This window comes from Lasioglossum baleicum, chromosome 11 (assembly GCF_051020765.1).
Source record: "Lasioglossum baleicum chromosome 11, iyLasBale1, whole genome shotgun sequence".
NCBI classification, from domain to species: domain Eukaryota; kingdom Metazoa; phylum Arthropoda; class Insecta; order Hymenoptera; family Halictidae; genus Lasioglossum; species Lasioglossum baleicum.
Genome location: NC_134939.1, coordinates 17185876 through 17211728, shown reverse-complemented (window position 1 = coordinate 17211728; position 25853 = coordinate 17185876). Strand labels below are relative to the sequence as shown.

The 25853-nt window shown below is 45.8% G+C and overlaps 2 protein-coding genes and 1 long non-coding RNA gene across 15 annotated transcripts in view; 2 read left to right on the top strand and 1 right to left on the bottom strand.

Annotated features, from left to right (window-relative positions):
• Nucleotides 1-25853, bottom strand: part of Ten-m (teneurin transmembrane protein Ten-m) — a 534210-nt gene that overhangs the window by 410620 nt on the left and 97737 nt on the right. The window lies entirely within an intron of this gene.
• The window catches only part of LOC143213769 (uncharacterized), a 322076-nt gene that overhangs the window by 219951 nt on the left and 76272 nt on the right, over nucleotides 1-25853 (top strand). The gene's annotated exons all lie outside the window — the stretch shown is intronic.
• LOC143213765 (sialin-like) overlaps nucleotides 1-25853 on the top strand; it is a 60529-nt gene that overhangs the window by 29644 nt on the left and 5032 nt on the right. Inside the window, exons 1-2 of one of the 2 annotated variants that reach the window (XM_076433958.1) lie at nucleotides 1-21038; nucleotides 25516-25853. The exon at nucleotides 1-21038 is cut by the window's left edge and continues 29644 nt beyond it. In XM_076433958.1, the coding sequence (XP_076290073.1) occupies nucleotides 25829-25853 (25 nt within the window). In that variant the 5' untranslated portion in view covers nucleotides 1-21038; nucleotides 25516-25828. The other variant, XM_076433957.1, reaches the window with a different exon arrangement.

Below are 25853 nucleotides of genomic sequence, written 5' to 3'. Positions count from 1 at the left end.
CAATATGCCGCGCCCGTGCTCACGGTGTACCACGGGGCTGTGTGTCACCGTCATTTATTACACTTTTAAACGGCGGTCTTGTTTCGCCCGGCCATCACTTTTCCGTTTGAGAAGCCCCGACGAAAAGGGGTAAACGCTCTCGGCTGTCACCGGGCTGCGCGCTCACAATTAAACGTCTCGTTAACCCGGCCCGCGGCCGACCTGCACTCGACTTTGTCCCCCGGTGAACAATGCTATTCGAATCTGCCGTTGCGTGGCTCTCGCGCCCCGGAATCCTTCAAAGATGCAGAAATAAAAGCAACCCGGGCTTTTGCTAGCACGAGCGAAACACGCGAGACGATGCTCCGCCGGCATAGTAAGGGGACATCCTGCGGACACAGGATCTCGCGTTTAATGCCTTTTCAGAACACCTCAAAGAATCCTCCCACGCGTGGCGGGGTATTCAGCAGAGGGATGTATTCGGTATCCTCATCGTCAGCCAAATGCCTAATCACAGGACAGTGTCCTGATTGCATGATTCAGTTCCCAGCAACAGATTTCTACGTCGATTTCGCTTCTTCCTTCGCGAAAACTGCTTCGAGGTTCAAAGATTTTGTCGTGGAAAGCAGCGAAGGCGTCTCAAGCGTTGATTTATGTCAGGTTCGAAGAATATACTGCGCACTTCGCCAGGCCGTGCTAGGCGAATATGCGGCACAGATTCGAACTGTTTATACTCGGCGCTTAATGGCCGTGGAATATCGGCGTTTCTCCTGTTTTACATCGATCTATCGGCGCAGACGGCGCGTTTACACCGCCTGGTTCCCTCTTCCACGATACACCGTGGCATGATGGAGCGATCTCAAACAGAACAGCGAAAACAAAGTGAACCGAGCTACACGAAATCTGTGTGCGCTCGCTTAGGTGCCACGCGTTTAGTGTTATCGCAAAGCATACGGTCTAGCCTGGACCGTTCGCGTCGAGTGTGCCGACAACAGGGGCGAAGTTTGAACGACCGGATGGCAGGTTGCGAGAAAATTAGTGCTGGTCGACCCCTGAATTAAGTCGCTCAGATGTAGCACTTGTTTGAACAGTGTTCCCTGAGTCATTTGAAACGAAAATTTCTGTACTCTCAACTATTGCCTCAAAAAGGCATGAAAAGATCAAACAACGAAACAGCATTGGTGCGCGAAGCGAGCGATCGGAAAGTCGTGGGAAGACGAACAGTTTCGAGGCGAGAATGAACAGGTAAACTCCGGTTGGAGCAGGGATCGATTGGTCGATCGAGCATTGTTAATTCCTCAATTATCCCGGGCAAATCGAATCCCCATTTATTAATTAACGCCGCGATAGGCGCGTCAGGATCCGAGTGGGCCGCGTTACCATTGGTCCGCGTAACGACACGGGTTTCCGAGGAAATTGGGCTGACACGCCGTGTATGGAGTGCGTATTGGGAATCGGGAGTCACTCGATTCGACCACCGGACGATTGCTCCGTAATGCCTGGGCCGCGTGTAATACCCTGGCCCCAGGATCGCCATGGGACCAGGATCGTAACGTGGTGCAACGCCGCCGCTGCAACTGCACCGAGTTCCAGTCTCGTGCTGTTCCCGGTCCTGGCTATTATGCGCGAGCATGGGGGAACCACCGGCGTAAACGAGTTACATCGTTAGCGAACTGGCTAATTGTAATATTTACTTGACTCTGCGCGACGGGAGCAGGCTCCGGTTACCCCACCGGTCCAGGATAACGTACCGAAGCATCGTCCGATTCGACGCTCCAGGATCCTCCTCGGAACGTTTCGTTGTCATAGCTACCGAACGGAAAACCGATCAACCAAGTTACCAAACTATTTAACACTTCGGTCTGGGAACTGCTGGTCGGCGGGCTGAGTCCTGGATCTTCATGTAAATCGCCATTTTTGGAATTGATTTTTCACCCTCCCTTCTCGAAGCTTCGAGACAGCGAATGAATGTACACAGGCAGAGTCTCGTAACGTGACGATCTCAAATAACTCGTAAGTTACTTATATGTTGTACGAACAAATGTTTCGAACAAATGTTGCATGGTTTCCTGGGGCTTTTGTTATCGAGATGCGAGGATCACCTTCAGTTTTCTAAATGGAACGTCTAATATTTTTTCTCAAATTCGGATAAATTATGAAGTTCTGGCAGTCATTGACATAAGGTTTGATGCATCAATTTAAGGAACACCTGTCAGGCTCCAGTTCCCACACCGAAACTTTTATTTCGCCCGAAGATCCGCAACTGGGTTAATTATGCGAGCACACCGTACGATTGTATCCAGTTAATATGCTGGTACATGATGGTCCGGTAAAATAGTAGATCGACGTATATCGAGAACCAGCACGCACACGACAACGCGCACAGTTCTGACTACATGCAACGGCCGCGATTTACACAGGCACGCATCAATGCATACTGCAGCCTGCATTCGCTAGTTTAATATTTCAGAAGCTACTAGCAGTGACAGGTTTCGGCGACACACATCCTAGCCTGCGATTCCCATGAGTTTATTGAAACAGCGACAGTCGAGTGCGCAGAGAGAGAGAGAGCACGGGAGAGAACATGAACGAGAGGGAGAGAGAGCTCGTTCGAAAAGCCCGGGGTCTCCGTTTCCGATCCACGGAATAATGCATTCTCCACCGCACCGTGCAACGAAACGTTCGCAAGTTCCTCCTCCGAAGAATCGGCCGTGAAAAATACACGAGGCTCCTTGACACTCGGTTCCTTACGGTTGACACCGCTGCCCCGTGAAATCATGACAAGCCAGGATTTTCATGGCGGCCCGCTATCCGGCCGCCATTGTTACGGCCGATCGTACCAGCAATAAATTCCCTCGTGAAATTTGGATGATATTTTTACGATTCGACCCGCATGCGCCCGGGGAATCGGCCTGTCTCCGGCGATTCTGTAACGAATGCGCCATGGGGATCGACCTTGTCCACCGTGCTTGGGCCTGTACCTCCAGTCGCTAATTGCTGTCACTGCAAGCGAGGGATTCCCCCATTTTTCACGACCGATCTGCAGAAAATGCTCATTCTCAAATTCTCATTCTACAGTTCAAATCAATAGGTTGGTGAAAGTCCCATAAAAAAGGTGAAGAAGTTTTGTAATTATGGGGAAGGAGTTTCGACACATACTAAAGCAAAAGTACATATGTATTTTCTTTGTTTTTCTTTTTTTTCACCGCACAGCTCGCCTCGCTGCTCCACTATAAACCCATACTAAACTAAAGCAATAATGAAGAAAAGTACTATTTCACAGTGGGAACAAAGAAATGACAAAGCTCGATTCGAAGTTCAGCGTTAATTGAATGAGAATTCCACGTCTTGTGTGCCTGGATCGAAAAGTTTGAATGTTTCGAGCGAGGATAGGTCTGCTCGCGGCGACACGTATCCAATTGGCAAATGAAAGGACAGACGTGGAACGTGAAAGAGGAGTCGGAAGTCTAGACACAAAGAGGGCGGACCTCAGAAATGCTATTCCTTTTTTCCCCGCCGCGAAGTGCAGGATGCCTTTTATCACGATGATGATCTTTCCTCCAAGCCCTGCGTCGGTTTACCCGTTCCCTTTCCCTTATGGGCTGTCGGTTTCTATACGTTTCAGCAACGCCTCGCGCGTTCGCTTTTAGGTCCTTCATGCGTGCGCGTCCCGAAACGAAATACGCGGAATCCATGTAAGATTAATCGCGACAAGCTAAACAGTCTGTTGCTCTCGCGACTAGCAAACACGTGTTACCCATTTCGTGTGTGTCGACTTGGGTGGCAGCGATGCCACCCGAAACGCGCGATTAACCTTCCGAATCGCGTTACCACTGCGAATTAATTGGCTTTTTCGCGAACCACGTCATTCTTCACGGAATCACTTCTTTCTTCTCCCTTTGCGACGTTCTGTCCGCCGTTGCTTTCAGCGTGGCGCTGTTTCAACCCTTCACTGGTGAAAAAACCTTTAGAAAGTGTAGTAATTTAGACGTATTCCGTACACATCACAAATAATGCTCCAATAATCGATTCACTTTGATTTATTTTAACTGAACGCATCTTCAAAATGTATTATAAGTCAACTTAACATATTATTAATTTGCGATTATTGAAATTTCAAGTTGAATCTTTTCGGTATATATGTTAAAACTCCGGAAAAAATGACCTTGAGAGAAAAATAAAATTTGCAAAGCATTCAAAAATGAATGAGATATTTAAGGTGGACCATCCTCTATATTACGTAACCTGGAGGCATCTATGGGCTCCGTATAGTCTGACTCTGAAATGGAATTGTTCAGAGTTTAAGAAACGTATTACGTCAGGAACTGCGGGCCAGGACAAGGGAGTGAAATAATTTGCAGGGCGACACGGGCTTTCATTGGCAATGAAATTCGCGAAACGAGGTCAACTGCTCGCCGAATGGTAACCAGGTGGTGTTGATATTCCGTCTTCCAGGTTGGATCCGAGGTTCGACGAATATCTACACGACGAACACTTCGGACATTCTTGGAATACGGGGTTCACGGAGCTGGTCCGGCTCAGTGATTACAGCTAAATCGTAGCTGGGGCGCACCGGCTGCTTGGTAACGAAGTCGCTGCCACATTACCAACAGTGGTGAGAACCAGGGAACCGCTTCCCTGGCCAATCCAAACAGGCGGAACGCAAAGTTACCAACTTTCCCGACCGGGGCTCTCTTTGTCAACGGACTCGCAGAACTTGCTCCACCACTGGCGAAACAAATGTTGCGTTATGAGCCGTTCGAAAACACATGGAAACAACATTGCCACTCGATGTCTACGGTCCATGTCTAAGGATTTAATTTGAATAAAATTGCTAGTCTAGGAACAATTAAGAAAAGGTAGTCGAATTTCCCAAGCAGGTTTCGAGCGGGCGTCTAGAAGGGAAAGGGATAGGGGTCGGTTGTAAATAATCAAGCGTTCTTAATTCCACGATCACCAGGTGCGTGGAAGCACGTTGTAACGAGGAAGAAGTTATGAGGCATGAGAAAAAGGGAATATACCGTCGTCGGGTGGAGGTTCTCGTTCTATCTAGTAGCCGTTTAGCCAACCATTCGCTTCACTTGCTCACTATGTACTCTCCAATAACTTCTCGATAGTCCGGACGACGTCACGAGTTCCAAACGAACGAGTGGACTGTTTATACGGTTCCAATAACCGCAGAACAGTTGCCAACTGTCGCACCCGTCGATTTCCACGGTCCTTCCGTTCGCGAACTTACTTTCCGCACTTGCCAATCTCGCCGAGGGGATGGTCCGGTGTAATCCCAATTTCGGAATTCTTCGCTGCATTCCGCAGGCTAACTTCCTCCCGGCCCTGACTCCCTTAATAAGGATCGCGGGGCCCGGCCCCCGCCGCGCGTTGGGAAAAGTATCGGTTAACTTTTTCCGGGCTTCGATAGTGTGCGAACAATTCACACGTGGCTTCGCAATTGCCGGCGAAATTAGACTGGGAACGCTGTTGCAGTTGATAAACGTTTCTGACGGTGGAACACTCGTTTGCTCGATCAAATCAAAATTAACGAGTGCCGTAGTGCACTGAAGAAATAAATCGTTGTAGAAATCTGTAGAAACAATGGATTATTAGGTCATTCGGGAAATCTTTTCGTTTATCGTGTAGAGACGGCGTTGCTTTTATTTGTTATTACTGGACTGTTATTACTAGATCTTCACGCGATATAAAAATTGTCAATCCTGGAAACGAGTCTACCCCTTTAAGTTGTCATTAAATGTCATTAAACTTATTCTAGATTGTAAAAAATTGGCTTCCAATTTCCCTTGAGAAAACGAAACGTTTTTCCGAACGACTTAATAATTTGTCTCCGCCAAAATGGCAATTATCGTCACTCGTTACTGGCGATAAGAGGATTGAACCCTAGAAAATGCCGTCTAGAATCGTTCGAATCCGTGTGCAGATAATTTTGCATTAAAAACGGCAGGATCTAGAATGTTCGTAGCTGGATATGCTCGAAGAACACTAGTTGTTCCTCGGAGAAGCTGCGAGGCCGGCTAATGGCTCGCCAGGCGGAACTTGGCCGCGAACGTTATGAAAATTTAGAGATTTTAAATGCGTCGGGGGTGTGGGCGTTCCAAGTTTTTACTCGCGCGAAACTTTGGCCTCCTTATCTCCGTTTATGGTCGAGCGCCGTTCGCGAAAGTGGGCTAACGCGAGTATTTGGTAGCAGACGGATCGATCTCTCGGGACCGTTGTCGTAAAAACGTGAGACATCGAGGACGTAGTAGAAGACGCGCGTCGCGACGCTATCATTCTCTGTGTGTATGTGCCGCGCCGCTCTACGGCAGAAACCAGGAAACGGGATACAATTCAGGAAATTGTACTGGACAGTGTCTACATGGGGAAAAGTAGTTCATCCCCCGCGGGACCGACTGTCCGTCACTGTGCCAGCGGCGTGTCCGCGTTGTCTTTCGAAGAGCTGACCACCGCCATCAGCTCCGCGGACAAATAACTCCGGCTTCGATCCAGCAAAAAATTCGACAGAAATGTTAAAACCACCCCTGCGACGCTGCGGAAATATTGCAATATCCTTCCGTTGGACGTGGACATTTTCTTACTATTTGTATCTATCCTTTATCCATTGGAAATTCAGGTATACGTAAAGGAAAATATTTGATATCTAGCAGAGGTCTCAGTGAATTATCCCAACCAAGAAATAATGTATTTAAGTGTCGCGTGTATGTGTGTCTGGTTTTTAAGTAAATGGTTTTTGCGGGACGTTACAGGCTCGTTTCAGAAAGATAACCGAGCTAACAGGAGTTGTTAGTCGGAACTAGTTTCCTGGAGGGTAGAAATCGGCATTCTCGCCGATATCTGAACGCCGAGATTCGACGTTAGATTTTGGACACAGGATATTAGCAGAGCGGCAGACGTGGAAGGGAACGCGCAGGAATTCAGCTTGGAAACAATCTCCTTCTGGCTGTAGCGTCTGTTTCTCTCTTACACGAATTCTACCCAGCAATCTTGTTGGCTGGAGATAAGACTAATTACCATTGTATCCTGCACAGAATGGCTTCTATACCGTCATCCTGGAAATCGTAACCCTTAATAATATCGCTGTCAGTCGACAAGCTATGCAGAACAAATCAGTTAATCATATTTATCTAATAACGCCGCGGCGCGGCGCGGCGTTTGATCCTTGGAAAACAAAGACTCAAAGCTGAGACTCGAGATCAATAAACGCTGGAACTTATCGCTTTAATTGGCCCACAATTTCTTGGCCTCTGTTTGCCAATTTGAAGTAAATTCTTGAAATCCTGAGAAAAATTTCTTAGGTCGTGTAGTTCTACTATTTCCACTGTGTCAGGATAAAGGGCTTCGTGAAGTAAATAATTTTGACATTTCGATGAAGATTGTTCTTTCGGGAATGGAGCAGAGGAATAAAGAAACAGAGGAAGGGCTTGCGGCTAGCTCCCGCAGGAACTTTGAATTTTGAACGGCCAGTAACGACACAAAAGTTCATTCGGGAAAGATACCGGTTGTAACCCAGTTTACAAGTTGCGTAGCTTTGATTACACCGTCGAAAAATACAACGGTGCCAAAATCACGTTTTAAGTATAGTTTCCGAAGTTAGCTTATAGGATCGGCGGAAATATAAGATACTGGGAAGAGTGGCGGAACTTGCGTGAAAGAAAGTTTGTCGAAAATTCTCCGGCGAGGTGAACAATCTTATCCTTCTCGAAACACGGATATTTCTTAACTACCCACAAAGCCTAGTGTATACAAGCTTCCGGCGGCTGCGTCTACGTGGAATTTCAGGTAAATGAGAACACGCCCGGATATCCTCGACGCCTTTATTTCCTCATCAAACACGTTCCCGTTCCGTTTCTGCCGAGCACCGCCGAAACTTTTCCCGTGCATTTCACCTGGAGCCCCGAATCGAACACACTTTCCCGCCGAAATAAAATTTTTGTTGCCCCGCGAACGCCAACAATCTCGCTTTCGCAGACGCTTCGTGCTTCGGGAGCTTCTTCATATTCCCAAAGTAGTTTTCCAAAATGTTTACACGCAGATTTACCGTCTAGTAATCTTTAGGTTTGTAATTGGAGAGCTAAGATTGAATCGGAAAGGTAACTCTCGCTTTTCAATCGCCGCCCTGATGAAGTGGACAATGAAAGGAACTCGTTGGATAAATGGGCAAGCATTTTTGAAGCGATCGAGAGCCCGGTGGCCGGCGGGAAAATATCGAAAGGGGGAAAATGTCTTTTGAAACATTACCCTATTCACGAGGTCCTTCTAGTGGAGAGGTTTACTCGGGACTGATTCTTTCTTTAGAGCCCGGGATCATCGACTCAAAGGGCAGAAAAGTCGAATTGCCTGTAGCCGGCAGGGGTGCCGAGAGAACCCCTCTCCTTCTCGTCCAAGTAAGGGTTACGCTCCCTTCCGCTTTTCTTCACGGGTTTCCGCGAGGGAATCGTCTCAAAGAGCAGTCTGCTTTAAATAATTTCGTCCTGCGCAACGAGGAATTTTATTGGGAACGCAGTCGTAAGTTCCTTTCTCTTTCCTCTCCCCCACGGTTTCTTTCTTTCTTTCCCTTATTCCGTAATTGATCATAACTCGACGGCAAAGGAACTTTTACTCATCTGCTGCCTTCCTCGGTTATACAATTTTTCCGAATATATTCACAGACCGACGCGCTGATATTGGCGTTCGCCACCCTCCCGCGCGCGCGTCAGCGCTTTACTACCAGTTTTGTTATTTTTTTTCCTAATTGCCGGTATAAAACGATGCACGGTGTTCCATCCAGTATTATTGCCCGGCTATAGCCATAGTCACCGTTCCGTTAGCGGAGCACGGCGAACTTTAAAACCCCCGGAAAGGTGTAAAATACTTTTTATTCCCTCTCGAGACGCGCACCGAAAAGTTTCCGCGCGAGAGCTGCTCGTATCGGAAAGCCTGCCACCATTTCCCTTCGGCAAATTACACTTCTTTTTCATAATTTACAGTATAAAACGATTTTTAATGTCGTCTGCTTATTATTTAGCTGGAACTGTACCTAAAGATTTATTGGTAGAACGGTCCTCATTTTCGAGTTCCTAGAAGGGTGTAAAATATTTTTATTTCACCCTAAAGAAACACTGAAAAATTAGAGTGTCTTCTCCCTTGTACAGAAGAACTATAGCCGACGAAGGTGTTAAGTATTTCTTTGCTTTCGAGAGGAAATAAAAGACAGTGAATTATATAGAGATTTTGGTGGCGCCTGTGCTCTTGAGAAAATTGTTGTGAAACATAATGAGATGTGATTAGAGTCCAATGTGTTTGAGGATGGCTGGATATTCGTTTAGAACGTAGCCCACGAACCCAGCAGAACCTAATTATCGCTCGTTGAGCGCGAAACCGCGTCTAACCTATTATTTTCAGCCGATAGTACGGGACTAACGTAATTATATATCCATTCCGCGTTTGATGCGGTTTCAATCCGGTTCGCTTCGCTGGTCCCTTGTCCTTATACTGTTTGCTCGCTCATCGTAGCCCCGTCGTTCAGACGCACAATGAATTTCCGGTGGCGGGTCGCATCTTTAATAACGACGTCGTGCTACACCTGTGCCACGTGCTTACACAATCGTCGATCTCGCCATTCCCATTATAAGAAATTACAACTACACTATAAGCCTCCGTCGATCGTTAAAAAGATATTGCAATACCCAACGCGTCACTAATCCTTTGCACTCGAAGCAATTTTCATCCTAAAACGAAACATTTCTTCCGACCTAGAATATTTCCCTTCTAAATGGTCTTTTACATACGAAACCGGAGCAATTTACTCGTAGAATACTGAAATGTTTAGTCATTTATTGAATACACACAAAACGAGTAATGTAAAGGATTTATTCAAAATTTATTGCAGCAAAAAGATGTAAAAATTCTTGTTCAAAAAATTGTACAAAATTTGTATTGGTTCAAGTGGCACATACATTTACATGTATATTGTTTCTACAGCAAGGTCTCCAAGAAAACGGGAACTGCACGATCTAAGAAAATCGAATATCCCTTCCACCTTTGGACGAATTATAAAACATCAATTCCGCGACTGCGGCAGTATTAAATCCGTTCCAAAGTATTTCAGCGGTCGTCGAGGAATACATTAGGAAAAAAATTGTTAAGAATCGTTCTCAGCGGTTTTTTTGCCCTAGGGAACGGTGCCAGAACGTTTTGCGAGATGTGAGACACGAAGCGTTCCGGATCCCCGCGACCCTACATGACAAAGAATCGGCCCGACACTGTTCCAACTGCTTGATTCGCACAATTAAAACGTCTGAATCGAGGAAGGAAGTTCATCGAACCGTACCTGTCTTCCACTTGTACGAATCGTGACACTTGCCAGTACTAATGAGTCGTACCCGAAGGGTAGTTCGCAAGAGCAACCCGGTAATGATCGTTTATCTAAGTTCTCGGACGTAAGTTTCTACAAATTGACGTGAACGCGGGAAAAGAAGTCGAGGAACGAGCTGCCGGGAAGAATGCAATAATAGAAAAGGCATGTACGTCTTTCAAACGTCAAAGCAACCGATGTCACAATTATCTTTCGATTCCGTTGCCCCAGGATTAAATATTTTCGCCCCTTATCACCCGAATCGATCCTAAACATTATTTAGAATTCACTTCAAGAAAACAAACGAACCTAATAATTCGAAATTTTACAATAGCACAAATTTTTATATGGCACTTTATTAAGAATCGTGGAGAGAAGTTGTTTAAGTTAAATTGTCCCAAAATTCTGAGAGCCCTGCTATTTTCAGAAACGAAGTAGGTATCCGGAATAAAAGCGCCATGATTGGGCCTAACAAGGTCCAGATCCGAAAACTACCTAATCTCTTCGAGAATCTCGTGACTCTGCCCCGTTCATCGGGCCCTTTGAAGTTCGAACTAGAATTATCGAAGATTCGGAAGCTCGCGCACCTTTTTTTAATCGCCCATAGTTATGGGAGCCCCTGGAGAAACAGCGTACGAGGCCGGATCGATTTTATTATACGGAACGAAGGAGGAAACTGCTTGTTTGGGTTCAGCAACGCGAAATTTTACGGTGATTACCCGGTCGAAAATATAGTGGGAAAGGAAACAAGGCTCGCCATTACACCTTAATGGGGACCGAGTAGTCACAAATTTCTTGTTAACGAGTGTTCTGACAACGGGAGCTGGTTAGGGAGGTAGAACACCTCTTCGACAGGTGGTTACATACCGGTAGCTACGACTGAGGCCGTGTAAAGATCTGATAATGTTTTTCTCCGGGCAGACATTCGTTTGCTGCTGCCCCTGATGAAGACTGAAGCTCGCTCATTAATTATTCATTCCCCCTCAGAACCGAGACAAAATTCTAAATATAATACCAGCATGCTGGTAGATCACTCCGCTCGATTATAATAATTATTCAACCGGCGTACACTCGATTAATTTGTTGCAAGAAAATTGGCAAGCACAATTCAATTTGCGGACAATTATGAGAATGTTACAAACTGATTCTCTGACTCCTTCGAAAATCTATTTAATGGAGCAGCAATAATCTAGACCCTAGATGGACTTGAATAAGATTTAATTTATCGTTGCCCTAGAGGCATTGCTATAAACGAAATCGGGGACAGATAAGTGTGTGGCGCAGTGTCGCGTAGCTTCGATCCGATCTGTCCGGCATAATTTTTCAATTCGTAGGAGGTCCACGCCGGCATTAACGAATAATGGAGTAAAATGGGTCCGGGCGATTTGTCAGGACACACTCCATAAGACTCATAGAATGTCCCGTTTCGAATTTCATCGGCGTAACCGGGAGTCCCCGAAACGTCATCTTTAATCAACGGGATCGTTTACGTTCTAGGCAAGCACGAGTACACAGAAGGGAGGGCGAGATACTCGCTCGCATTTTTCTCCGGGTCTTATCTGGAATCTTGGCGCCGGCTGAAGCAGAAGCAACGAGGCAAGATGAAGAAAAGACGAGGGAGAGAAGAGACAGAGGTCTCTGAGACGAGGGGGATCCTCGAAGAAATTACTCGTCCAAGGACAACGACGAGGACCGGAGAGTAACGGCGTCATAGTGAATCGTGGCCTCTATAAAAATTATCCTTAGACCCAGCGACCCTGCTGTTGGTCCTTGCGAATTGGATTGCGAGGATCTTTCGCGAGAAAATTATCCGAACATGCGTCAAGTCGTAATATTGTCCACAAGTTCCTGCAGACTGCACCATCAATTACTGGCTTCCCAATTTTATCTGTGAACGTCAGAATTTTGACAAATAGCTGAAACACCATAGTCTACGTCTTTTGAAGCTTCGAGAAGATTGAACGAAGATAATTTTGATTTTTCGAACTGCCAGAAGAGGGACAAGAACGGATAGAAGAAAAGGGGAGGACATGTGATAGCTAAAGCGGAGGACTATTTTTTGGGGCTTGGTTCGCCGGGCTAACGAGCCTATTTCGAGCCAGAGACATTATTTTGGCCACGTGTGTTTCGGAGTGACCCGGCATCAAACGAGACCATCAAAGATCACATTCAAAACATATCAGGCACATAATGGCCGGACCTAAAAGGGGGAAGAGGCATTTGAATATATCCCGAGATGAAGCAACAGATATCCATAAAGAGAGCCCAGCGTTCCTCCGCCACGTGGTCTGATCGAGTATCGCCATTGGGCTCGCCGGTAATCCCAGCCGGATGTCAAGCAAATCGAGCTCTTTAATCTCGAATCGAGCGTATTCCGTCGATAAGATTTTCGAGGTTTGGGGAACGTCTGAAGGGGCCACGCCCGCCTCTCACGCCACTCATTACTCACGTCGCGTCGGGCGGAACAGAAAGAACAAGAAGAAGAAGAAGAAGAAGACGAGAAGGGAGAAGCAACCGTCCTCCCCTTCTCGGTTCCCAGTTAGATCACCTCTATGAATCTTATCCAAGCCGCAGGTTCCCTCTCGTTAAATCTCACCAGATACGCCTGTCGAAGACTGCGCCTGTAGTTCCGATGCCGTTTGCCCTTTTACAATCGCGGGAGCGCCGGCCTCGATCTATAAAACCTTTGTTCTTGAATCACAATGAAAGATGCGTCTGTCCGCCCGAAAATGTACCTTGATCCCACCATTTTCTTATACAAAATAAATTTCACCGGATGGTCCAACACTAAATCCACCAAAATAAAGAACGCCAGGTCTGAAAAGTGAAGGGAGAGGAGCGCATGCAAGTGTCCATGGAGCAATGCAAAAGCTGTAGAGGCTATTAAATCGATTTCAGTGTGCACCGTCGAAATTTATCCGATATCAAATTTATACGATTTATCCTATAAAATTGATCAAGTCTCTATTCGCGCACAAAGCAAATGTTGCTCAAGAGCCGTCTGCTGAATGCACAAAAGTGCATGCAAGTGTTCGAGCGCAGCACAGTCTTCGATCAAGCAACCCGCAGCGACTTTTAACCGCCCAGCCTCGGTTTCGTCGGCCATTAGCATTTATGTGTGCCATAAAGCGGACCCATTGCGAACGAACTATCCTCGCGGACAATCTGCGAAGATAATCGGCCCGGATAATCGTAACTGGTTCACGGTCTCCAGACTTCTAATTGACAAACTCGAACCCACGATGATCCATTAGCAGCGTTCATTTAATTTCGAGACATATCGTTGAGGTTGTTCGTCTTTGCAAAAATTCGAGGGAGCCACGACTGCTTCCGGCGAGCTTATCCGGCGATCTGAGCTTTCTCTATCCTCTGCTCGCGGAGAGAGCCCGTCGCGAATCGAAGTTATCGCGGCTACGAAGAAAATGTCGCTTTTAATATCCCGTATCTGTTGGATCTGAACTGCTGGGCGTCCCGCAGGGAGACACAGCTCTGTCCTTTCCTTACCGAATGAACTATGATTTCCAGAGGAACTTTGTTTCCCGCGATAACATTCCGAAGCCAAAGGGTTCTCCGTCTCTTTGCACGATAACGATCGCCCTTTCCCCACCCCCCGCTTCGCCGTCCCGCGGCTTTATCTCCTCGCGATTCACGACTCGGATTGAAGAATATAAGCGAGTATCGCGTGAGTCTTTGATTCCGTTCCCGGGGCCATCTGATATTTCGCAGAACCCTGGAAACCAGTCGACACAGACCTGCCGCGTGTTTTCTACATACTTATCGGGCCCCTCGCAATTTTTTGCGACCGTCCTGCGAAAGGTGAAAACGTGCGACTGAGATATTATTCTGGACGGAACAAACCTCTCCCTTTGTTGTTGAATATAATCACTTTGTAAGAATGTTTATGATTCGAACGTCTCTAAAATTGGTAAAAAATTTTTTTCGCTAATTTGACTATAGTTCTTCCAAAGATTGAAGTCTGTGCTTTCCAACGAGTTCTACGACACTTTCAATGAAAAGTGTACATAAGGGTCAAATGACATTTGGTGAAACTTTCATTGATCCATCTTTGATCAATTGTAACTTCGTGAGAAAAAATCGTAGGAGGATCTATCTGAGCTGGTTTTAAAGGGTAAGTCCTCCACTTTAAAGATTCCAAAGTTATTTTCTTCGAAAAAATTTTTCTGACAAGCCGCGATTGTAAAAGTGGACTGGTCACTTTTCTAAAACTTGGATTATTTGTACCAAGGCTAGATCACGCGGCGGCTGAAACCGACAATAAATCACACACTCGATTGGTGGCAGAATCGTGTACCGCATTCCAAGGTGGACGCAGGAAAAAGTCTCGCTTTCTAATCCAAAGTGAATCGGCTCTTCCAATTTTCCTCTCGATCGGGTCCCTTTCTTTATTACAGAGTTGAGAGGGGCGAAAGAACAAGAGGATAATAATATTACGAGAATCAATGGTTCTCGGTACTACAGATTGAATAAATCGATAACAGAAACGATTCGCAAGGAATTATAACTGTTCGTTAGCCAGGGAAATATCTGGCTGAGACTGGCCTGGATACTATCGATCTCTGCGGTATCCCGTTCCCGCGTCATTAATCCTAAATAAGGTTTATAAAATAAAGTAGAACGAGCCCACGGAGATCTATAACCCAGGGGAGAGAACGCCGAGGCGAAGGTTATTCCGGGGGCCTCGCCTCAGATTCTTCGTTACGGTCCGAGGGCAATACTTTCTTGCCATTTCTCGTTCTACCCGATCGGTAGATTGCTTCCCTTTCTTTTCACGGAATCTCATTACAATTTATACCGATATCCCTGTGCCCACGGTGAAGCCCGTTGCTGCCTCTTGCTCTTGGCTGCTTCGCGCAGCTCCGCCGCCGCGCCGCCGCCGCAATTCTGAATACCTTTGCCTCTCAAATTGAAGGTAGAATTTTTATCGGCGCTTTTAGAATTCAATTCGTTTGAAGCATCCTGGCCAGCGATTCTCGATAGTGGCCACGGAACCGCTCGACGCGTAATAATCGCTCCGGAATCGCTAGTTCTTATACTCGATCCAATAATCATCGGATAAATTTCATTTCTTAATTCAAACAGCCGAAACAAAATTATGCGAGTCTTTGCGAATGCTGCTATTCGTCCTCCATGAACAAACAAGACAATAGCAATTGCATTTTAAACAGATTTGCGTCGGGAGGATTAAAGTTGGAGACTTCAATACTCGGGGCCCGGCTTTCCAAATTGATTTTTTCTATTTTCAATCCGAGAGGCTCAAAGGACGCGCACTCGTTCGACTAGTACGCTGCGCGAAGTAGGTTGAATATTCAGCTTTGTGACGTTTAAGTGTCCCGGCGAAGTTTGCATTTCTTTGAAGCCATTGAATTTCAAGAAGCCCGGTCGAACAAAAAGAAAATTAACCGTGAAATATGAGGTAGTCGTGTACAGGACACAGCGAGCGAAATTAGTAGAGCGTTTATTAGTCCATTTCGATAATCGGCAGCAACGTGTCGGAGTAGATGAAACCAATTTTGAGATCGAAGCCGCAGAAAAGGATCGACGATTCTACCTCTCGCGCAGTGGCTTCTGAACGGAGTGCATTATTCCGGTGGAGTCAGGCGCCGATTCAATGCACGGCTTACAATGCGATTATGGCGACGGAGCAGTGGACGTGATTCTACGATCGTTTCATTAGCAGATGGCTCACTTTGCTTCGGCACCGTTCATCGATACCTCGTTCTACAATTGTCAGACCGAAGTAAGAGACCATTGTCGAGCATCGTCATTGTGCTCGCGATGCAGCCAATGAATTGCAAGGAATAACGCGTAGATTTTTGCCTTCACATTTTCGAGTGCATGCTACAAAGTCTTTCGTTTGACAGGGAAATTGAAAGAGAAACAATTTTTTTGGCGTTCGCTTTTGTGCTGTTGCAGTCGTGCAAACTTCTTTACCATATTTAATTGTGTTCAACACCGTGGCATTTATTTCTAATGTTTGCGCAACTGCTTAAGGGATTTTCGTCACAGCAGACAGTGCTTCCCATTTCCCGAGCGATGTCGAGCCACTACACAATTTCAGGTCCAACAAAAGGGTTCTAGAAAACACAGTCCTCGAGCACTAAACAAATTATTTTGCAATTAAACTCTCTCGGCGAGTTCCAACGTTAAACAGCATCTTGACCCTTTTCATGGCCGCTCCTTTCCCCTCGACTACTCGAATCTTAGGTCATTATTTTCGCAATTAAAAAAGAAGGGAGCTGAGAAATTACCGACACGCTCTGTGTTCTCACGGCAAAAAGACGAATCGAGATTTCGAGGAATCTCAAACGGTGCTTCCGTTCTCCAAACGAGGCTCGGCCTTAACGAGTTCATGACATCTTTCTCTCTCTCTCTCGCCCGTCTTCCTCTGTCTTTTTGATCTTTTCTATTCTGGTTTTCTTTCGTGTCTGCCCCTTCGGCTCGTTTCAACAACGTGGAACAGACCTCGTCTCGCTTTTCGTCTTGGTTTTCGTCGCGCAGGCGGTTCGGAATTCGCGCAGCTTTCGGCTCGTGCCTGCATCGTCATCACCGTCAGTCGTAATAATGAGGACATCTTGTGCTAACAAGACGACTGTCACACCTCCTTGTTCTCCGTTCCCCGTGTCTTCCGGCTTACCTCGCGCGGAATATCATAATGCGGTCGGCTACGAATCTGCTTAGTCGGCGAAACCACCTCAAAATTCGGCGACAGGAATCATTCTGCAAACCGCAGATTACGGCACGCGAAGACGCTGCCATCACTGTTCCACTACGCAAATCGTCGTCTTTCCTCACACGTCCCATCAACAAACTTCATTTTTCCGCCATTCATTGCGATTTTTCTACACTATATTCCACGATTTTTGTCCTGTTCTTGGATCGATTATTTTGTGCACATTATATTTAGACATCGAGTCGATGAACTTTGCTTTTCTGTCCTTCATTTGACCTCCAATTTATTGAAAATTTTCCTGCACTAAATCCGACGATTATAATTTTTTATTTTTATTTTGTAGCAATTATTTTGTGTGCATCATATTTAGACATCGAGTCGATGAACTTTGCTTTTCTGTCCTTCATTTGACCTTCAATTTATTGATTCTACATTTCCGCAGAAAATGTCTGCCGATTTATATTCGTTTCGATGCATTACTAACCGCACCATGGGGCTCAATAACAGTTAGTTTAATAAATTTACGGCCACTCGAGGATAAAGCAAAATACGCTTTCATTTCGCCAATTACCAGGAGCATATATTGATTAGCAAATGCGTGCATTTATAAGTTTGACGCACCTAGCGATTGGCGGTGTGCAGATAAAGTCATAAAATAGAGGCCTGAAATGGGTACAATTTAAAATTCACATTTTCCTTAAAGCATTCGAATGAGTTATAAACCTCAGTTAGGTATACCAGCGGGTGGGTTCTCCGAATCATTTAAGGAAACTATGGCGCGGCACGTAGTAACTCGCACACGATAGTGGAATTAATGGTTCGTCGCTTGGAAATTCCAACTCGCGTGTCCTAAGTTCGCATTAAGGGTCTCTTTCTCTCTCTCTCTCCCTCTCCCTTTCTCTCTCTCTCTCTCTACCTACCTACCTTTTCTGTACTCGAGAGAGTTCACGAAAACACGTTGAAAATACTCGGAAGAAATTGTTCTTAGGGAAATACAGGGGTTGTTAACAGTTCCGTCGGTAGCGTGAGGTTCGACTGACCTTGGAAAAAAGTAGGTACAGCAGACGGTCGTTTTTCTATGAGGCGAATTACCGGATTGTTTCTGAAGTTTGCATCTTTCGCGTGCTGTCAAAGGAAACGACCGCAAAAAGCGGTAATTCGCCGTCTGCCCTCTTGCAATTAAGTCGGACTTTGATCTTACAACGAGACCGTGAGCCAATCTAGCCCCGAATTTTTCTGGAACTTTGCAGAATAATTAAAAAATATATATTCGCGAATGTAACGATGTATATATATATTCGCCACCAGAACAGGAACGTGGGCGCCATCTATTGCCATCCAGTTGAACGCAGCAACCTGCAGTCTCTGTGTCGCTACTAGAATTGTTCTTTATAATAATTAATGGTGACTCTAGCGAGTGCAAAGCGTATGACACTGCACGTGGACAGGGGTTGATCAGCGAGTCCATATGGGTATATTATCAATGGAAAAGCTCATAGCCGGACAAGATAGGATAAAACTAGAGACGACACCCTTTATCGCATTAAAAGCGACGAGCCGTCATCTGGACAGCGGTATCACTTCTCCCTTTGCACCCCCAACCCCTGAAAAGTATCTTTTTCGCTGCATATACATGAAGCCGCATCGCATGTGTCACGTTCGGTATCGTCTAGACATGATCCGACAAAATGAAAAAGCAATCTCACTGTTTTAAATTTCATCCACTCATTTTTCTCGGAGAAGCATACAATGTGCAGCATACTCATCAAATACGACAAAACCGTTGGACGATCTTTCAGAAAGAAATTTCTGTGGCTGAAGAAACACCTGTGTCACCAATTGAAAATGAAATTTATGATCTACAGTTTCTGTTCCGTTGACGGAAAAATTTGGTATTCGTTTGCATTGGAAGTCGAACGATAATTGATTTAGGGGACACACTCGATTGACTTCTGGCACGATCAGAGTGGATCAAATGGCACGACAAAAGTCGAGTGACTTAGAAGCAAGCCACTCGCCTTTCAGATCAAACGGGAACGTCTTACGGATCTCGGACGCGTATGATATGATCCTCTTAATATGTTCTACGGCTTACCAGTATTATGATATTCCCTAACCCAACACTAATTCTTATCGTTCGGATAGCTATGCCTGGCTTAAGCCGGACGACGAAGCCCTTAAAACGTCGGCTTACATGCATATTGATGCTCTCTGCTTGGATACACGTGTATTTGTACACTGGAGGATGATTATTTACCGCTTCGAGCCGCTGGGATCATTTGCCTCAGCGTTAACACGGTGCTCGAAGGTGTTGCACCACGCCCAGGTGCATAATGACTAGACTGCGGATCTTTACGCAAAATAAAAAATGTTTGAATTGATTGCAAGACACAGGAGCCAAATAAAAATTTCATTCTTCTTTTGATTATCTTGTTAAGGTGAAACTAATACACTGGTGGCCTTAAATCTTTTTAATACCTCCACTGTTTTAAATTGTACGTACCCATTTTTGTCATAAATGCATAAAATCCGCAGTCTATTAATAAGATATATTATTAGTAAGAATTCTATTTTAATAAGAAACAAGCCGTTTTTTACGAATACATAGTTCATACCGTACTTTAACGTAATTCATCCCAGTTTTGTGCAGCTTAAAATCCAAAATTATACCGTGTCCCAATATTTTCATGACCGAGTGTGTATGAGCTCGCATCGTTCAGGTTTTAATGACCTGAGATACGAGACATAACAATGACTCAACTGCACAGGGCGGGAGGGTTCGCCCGGGGAGTAAACCCGGTCTATTTCCCAGCGCCACCAGAAATATGCATGCATTTATATGCATAGACGAAGACGGCGGCTCTATTGAACGGTCGTAAACCGTGCGTTTGTTCACCTAGTTTACACAGCTTTCAATGTTGACGGCAACTTCCGCTCAACCGGGCTATCGTTGAATGAAATGCTAACGATGATGGATTGCCAACCATCTTTCTCTCTTGCTTTTTTTGTATATGTGCTTTGTAAACCAATTCTAAAAAAACAGACCGAAGCATACGCTTTGGAAACATGGTCATTGTCGAATAGAGGAGCAGATCGAACGAACTGTACCTTGAACACTTGGGGCTCAGAGTCACCCTGCAGGTCCTCTTATGCAAATCGGCGACCGCAGAGCGTAAACACGAAGTGGCCGAGTCATCCCAACTAATTCGGTGACGTAACCATTTTTTACTAGCATCAGCTGTACACTAGCGATCTCAATTTAAATTGTAAAAACAATGTTAGATTTTGTACTTTCGTTTATTGATTAGCTCCGGAGGTTGGAAATTATGTTTACGGTGTCAAAGTGTCTATGAATTGTATTTGTATCAACCCTTTGCACTCGGAGCTATTCTAACTCGAACATGAAACATTTCTTCCGACCTAGAATATTCGCATTCCCTATGATTTAAAAAATTTTAAATGTTTGGTAATAATAATGTAAACAATATTTTGAATAATGGTACAGCAATTTTTAGTGGCGTCTCGTCATACGAGTGCCTTAGCTTAAGTTAGCTTTGAACTAGAACAGCGGAAAGGGAAAATACTTTGAGTAGATTGTCCAGGCCTACGTCAGCCAAAGAATGATAAAAATACAGCTAGAGAATTCACCGATTTACGAGTTCCAGTAGCTATCTTGGACTCGGGCTAACCAAAGACGACGCCAGGAACAAGCAAGAGCAATGATCGATGCGAAAAGAACGAGGGAACATTTTCCACGCAACAGCAGCTCAGTCGAATCCTGAAAACAATGAGAACGTTTGATGGATGCAGAGAAAAGGGAAACACTTTCGCTCTTTTCGCGAATAGTACAGGTGACAGTTTATCATCCGTCTGATCCCCGAGACTTCGTCTACTCCCAGAAGGCCGTCGTCTGCTCTCTTCGTCAGACAGGGGGGATGACAACGAAGGAATAGTGGTCGGTCCCGATGACACGGAAGGTGAATTTGGACATCGAGATCACCGGGGGAGGAATGAAAAATGGAGGTACGAAACGGGAATCGCGGGGAAGTTGACGCATTGCGGCGGGGAAATATGGGTCGTTTCCGATTATGTTGGATGTGCACGGGGCCAAACGGCGAGTGAGAGTGACGCCCAACGCCGGGCTCGTACATCTCCTGTATAACTAATGCCCGCATATATCAGCCATTCGTCTCCCTTGTATATATTTTTCGCGATACGATGCGTATCTCGCACACAAACCGGACCCGGCCGGGCTCCACCTTTGCGTTTTCCATTTAAGCGTCATCCGTGCACAACGCGCCGCGCGCGCGAGCAATCGTTGGCTCGAATCTTCTATCAGGAACGTGTCTATCGCTCCGCGCCCCTCCGATTTATTGGATACGAAATGAATGTCCACGGTAGTCGAAGGAGAACGCTCGAATCACTCGTGGCCTCGTATTTACGACCGGCTGGACGCAATAACAACGCGAATTTGATCGACATCCGATCGTTGGCCACCGTCGAATCATCATTGTTGGGCCTAGCATCTCGTGCTACAACAATACAACAGTGACTATTTCCTTCGCGAAAAGTTTTTCCGCGGCTTGGTTAAGGAGTTATTAACGAAAAACCACGGTCCCGTCGCAGTCGCGCTCTGATTGGCCCGTGTTTTTCGTTAATAACTCCTCAATGAAGAACATTTTCGCAAAGGAAAAAGTTACCTGAAATGAATTCGGAAATCGCCCCGTTCAAGGAAGTACGTTTTCGGGACACTCCGTATATTAGTTGGTAATTTTGAAGCAACTCAAGATTTCAAGACGCCAGAAGGAGCGGGACAAAGAGTCGTAAAGAGAGGAGGAGGGCGAAGAGGAGGCATAAGAAAAGGAGGAATAGGCTAGTGCGTTTTGAGAGAAGGGACAACCCGTTCCAGGACGGATCTCAGAGGTGGAGAATCGTTCGAGGCGTCAGGACAACGATGCTGACGACCGATTAGACGGAAATCCCTCGGCTGGAACCGGTCTGAGGAGGACTCCTCGAGCCTCCGCGGAGGAGCCTCGGATTGTTCACCGGTGCTGGTCAGCCACTTTCCCGCCTTAAGATTCCCTCCAGAATGTAAACAGAGACCGGGGCTGCGCGCACTCGACGGACCGCAACCTACTCGAAATAGAATCAGTCAAAGGCTGACACTTCTCGCCAGAGGAATACCAATTAGCCGCTGGAAGTCGGTCCTGCTAACAAGCGTGATGCCCTCTTGACGTTCTTCGGCGTTTCGTGGCCCCGTCGCAGTCCCCCGGACCACCTACCGCGAAAGTAAAGCGAAGCTTTTCTTCCTATCCTCTCTTCTCTCTGATCTCTCTCTCTCTCTCTCTGTTGGTCGCGGCGCTGTCCGTTCGTCGACCATCCGCGTCCGACTGTGACTAATTATAGGAGACGTTTGTCGAGTTTTTACGATCCTTCTCTTTACCCGACGGTTCACGGAGTTTCGTAACTGGCGACGTCGTCGTCTCGCGGACGACTCCCGCCGGTTTGTTTGATGCCGGTTAATTATTTGTTTACGTTCGAGACCGAGCAGCGGGAACGTCTTGGGAAAAGTCGGCGAAACACACCCCTTTTTTTCCAGGTAGAAAAACGTTGATTGGAACCGGCGCGCGGAGGGCTGTCGTTCGGGGATGGCGCTTGTATTTAACCCTCGGGCGAGTTGAATTTCATTTCTCCGTTGCACGCGTTCGTTGGCAGTGTCTTGTGTGTAAACAACGATCTTTTTTCTCGGTTTAATGGTGGTGTATCAATCTTCTTCGGATTGGTTACTGTAAAATGCATACGCTGTGCATAAAACGGGGAGCCTGAAACTGAGCTGGCTCGCAGCTATTAGCGGAGTCTGAATTCGTAAACGTTCCGATACGAAAACGATGCCGCAGGCTACTTTTTCGCTCCTTTCTTATTCAGAATGTAGAAATCGTCTCTTCAAATTTGGGCTAACGAAATATTTAGCGACTCATTCGCGAAGAAGAGACGTCGATATTAAAATAGTTTCGAAGACATCTCGCGGTGTTGTTCTCGCGATGTCCACGCCCCCTCTTCACGCTCAGCCCGCGATGGTACATTCATTTTTAACGTGTGTCGAGACTTCGCATTTTCTCGAGTGGTTTTCAGGCTCCTTCAGCGCGGATATGCGCGAACGTTCACCTCGCCTCGGCCCGAATAGAAGCCTGCTCGCGACGAGACGCGACGCGACACGACGAACAAACGCTTGAAGATGAGGGCCGGCGACGTTATATCCGACTCGGTTGTCTCGCCGAGCCATCCATCTCGGTAAGCTGTCCTCGTAATCACCCGAAGCCTTCCTGTTCCCGTTACCATTGAACCTTTTCGTTGCGCTTGTCCCCGAGCAACTCTGAATGAAACCGACCGTCTCGAACTCTCGGACACCTTGACCGCCGATTTGTTTCTTCCCCTGCAGGTGCAGCCGTCTGTCAAACTTTCGAGACAGGTGAAAGTCGCGTGGGTGGCTTAGAATTCTCTACGGTTGTCACGGAGTCTGAAGAAACCGGTTCTTCTCGCCGTCCATCGCGTTTCTCCGCCGTTTTTTCTTCTAATTACTCTTGTGTCAAATTATCAAATAAAACACTTCGTACCAGTAATAAAGATACACTAATCATCTCGTCCATAGCATTGTTTCTTCGACGTTAAAGGATCAAATGAATCTTTGTTGAACTACTGCTTCCCACAATCAAAGCAGAATATTTTTATTTTACATAAAGATCCGCAGTCTGACTGTGGATTTTTATGCATAACAAATATCATTAATTTGAAGCTACCAGAGCTGCATAGACATTTAATTATCTTTTTTAGTGATTGTAAAAATTGCTCGGAAAGACTTGAGACTGGAGCTGACAACGTCGGCAAAATTCTCACAGCATGGTGAACGAAGTGTTTTGTCCAGATCCTCCATTTTCCACTAGCAATTCTGTGTTTCCCGGTGACGTGAATGAAGTTGTTAGACAGGACAGAGACAGTCTGTCAATCGCAATGTTTATTACGGGGACAATGGAGCGTGCATCAATCTCGCGTCGTGAATAAATTATGCGAAGGTGTTGATAATCGCGCCGCCGTGTAGCAACCTATATTCGCGCATTATCTCTGCTAGAGATTGTCTATGCATCACTTGGCTATGCACTAATTTATCAGCACTTTGTGTCAATAGCCTTTTGTTCAAGGAGACAACTATAGGAGACTCGCTAGATAGTGGAAATTGCATGGAACGTGTGCCACGCGTCTATTGCTATCGCGCGCTATAAATTGGAAGTTCCGTTAACGGGGGAAACGAATTCATCGGAAGGGAGCTCGACGCGAATCGAGGAAACAGGGGAATTCGTTTGAAAAGCATTCTACTTCATCTTAATATTCATATTTCTATTTCCGATTTTATTTTATTTCGGATCCTGTTGGCGTCGGGCATTTTTCCTCCGAAAACGCATAAATAAATTCATGTATTCCGCCGGAGCGCCGTTTATACATTCAATTATCAAGTATTCCGCGATATTCATTTAAAATTGAGATGAAAATTCGTGGAAAAATGCTCCGACTAAAAATAAATTCTTTTTCTACGGCCACCGCTTCGAAACGCAGTCATTACTTTGTCGTAATAAAAAAACCTGTTCCGTCACACATACATACACATACTGAAAGAGAGAGTGAGAGAGAGACGTACACTATCGTACATAGAAACGCGATAGTTGACTCTCTGTTTGCGAATTTAAATTCTTTCTATGAAAGCAGCTGAAGCGCAGGCGGACGCGAAACGCGAACCGCGTGGCACGTAAGTGCGAGCATAGGTTCCACTTGTGCATTTTTCATTCAACCGCTTAACGAATCGTTGCCATGGAGTGGCAAGTTAAATGTTTATATAGCCGAAATTTGCGCAACAAGCGAGCGCACGGTTATATATTCGTCGACGGGAATCGCAAGTGTCGGGCAGGTTCGCAGAGGACGTCGGCGAAAAGCGCGCGCGGGGCTATATAACGATGGCGTTCAACAGGTAGACGTCGCACAATAAAAACTCTCGAACGGTTGATACTTCTTCAAACATCGCCGCGAACATTAGATAAGAACATTGTCGCCCCGGTAATTACAGCGTGGGTGGAGTAATTGAACGACCGAACGCCGTGCCGGTTGGGCGACACCGCCGGGAGTCACGCTAAACGATCATTTGAATCAGTATACTCGCTCCTATCCAATCTGGAGCACGCCTTACCATGGGGACCACATGTCAATCATGTAATCGAGTGAATCGTGAATGTAACTGCTGTGCAACTTGTACATAAACTTTGATAACTGTGAAATATTTAGTGGAAATATAGATGATTTTTTAAGAAGTGATATAAAATTATGATTTTTAAGAAGGGAGAACCAAAGAAAATATTATTTTCAGTGGTGTAGGCCCTTTGTAGATTCGAAATATATCGAAATTTCACTGAATTCTGTCGAAAGATATATTCTGGCGTTTCTCGAAAATTTTCAGAAGCCATAAATGCGAGCACATCCGCAGTCCAGCGACGATGTATTGGACCATTGAAATTTCGAAAACAAAGGAGGACTCGTTTCTTGACGCCATGTAAATAAAACTTGACACAATGATAGCGTTCGTGTCCGCTTGAAGAACGATTTTCCAGGATCTTTTACGACCTCGTGAATGATAATTCGATGGTCGTCATCGAGCTGCTGAGTATGCGAGCGTACGAAAGCTTAATCGAGAGCGGATTGATGAAAACTGACATGAAACGATATTTCTGAGCGATTTTCTGGGTAAATTTATCGCAAGAGTGTCCACGTGAATGCACTCAATACTCGATAACATGG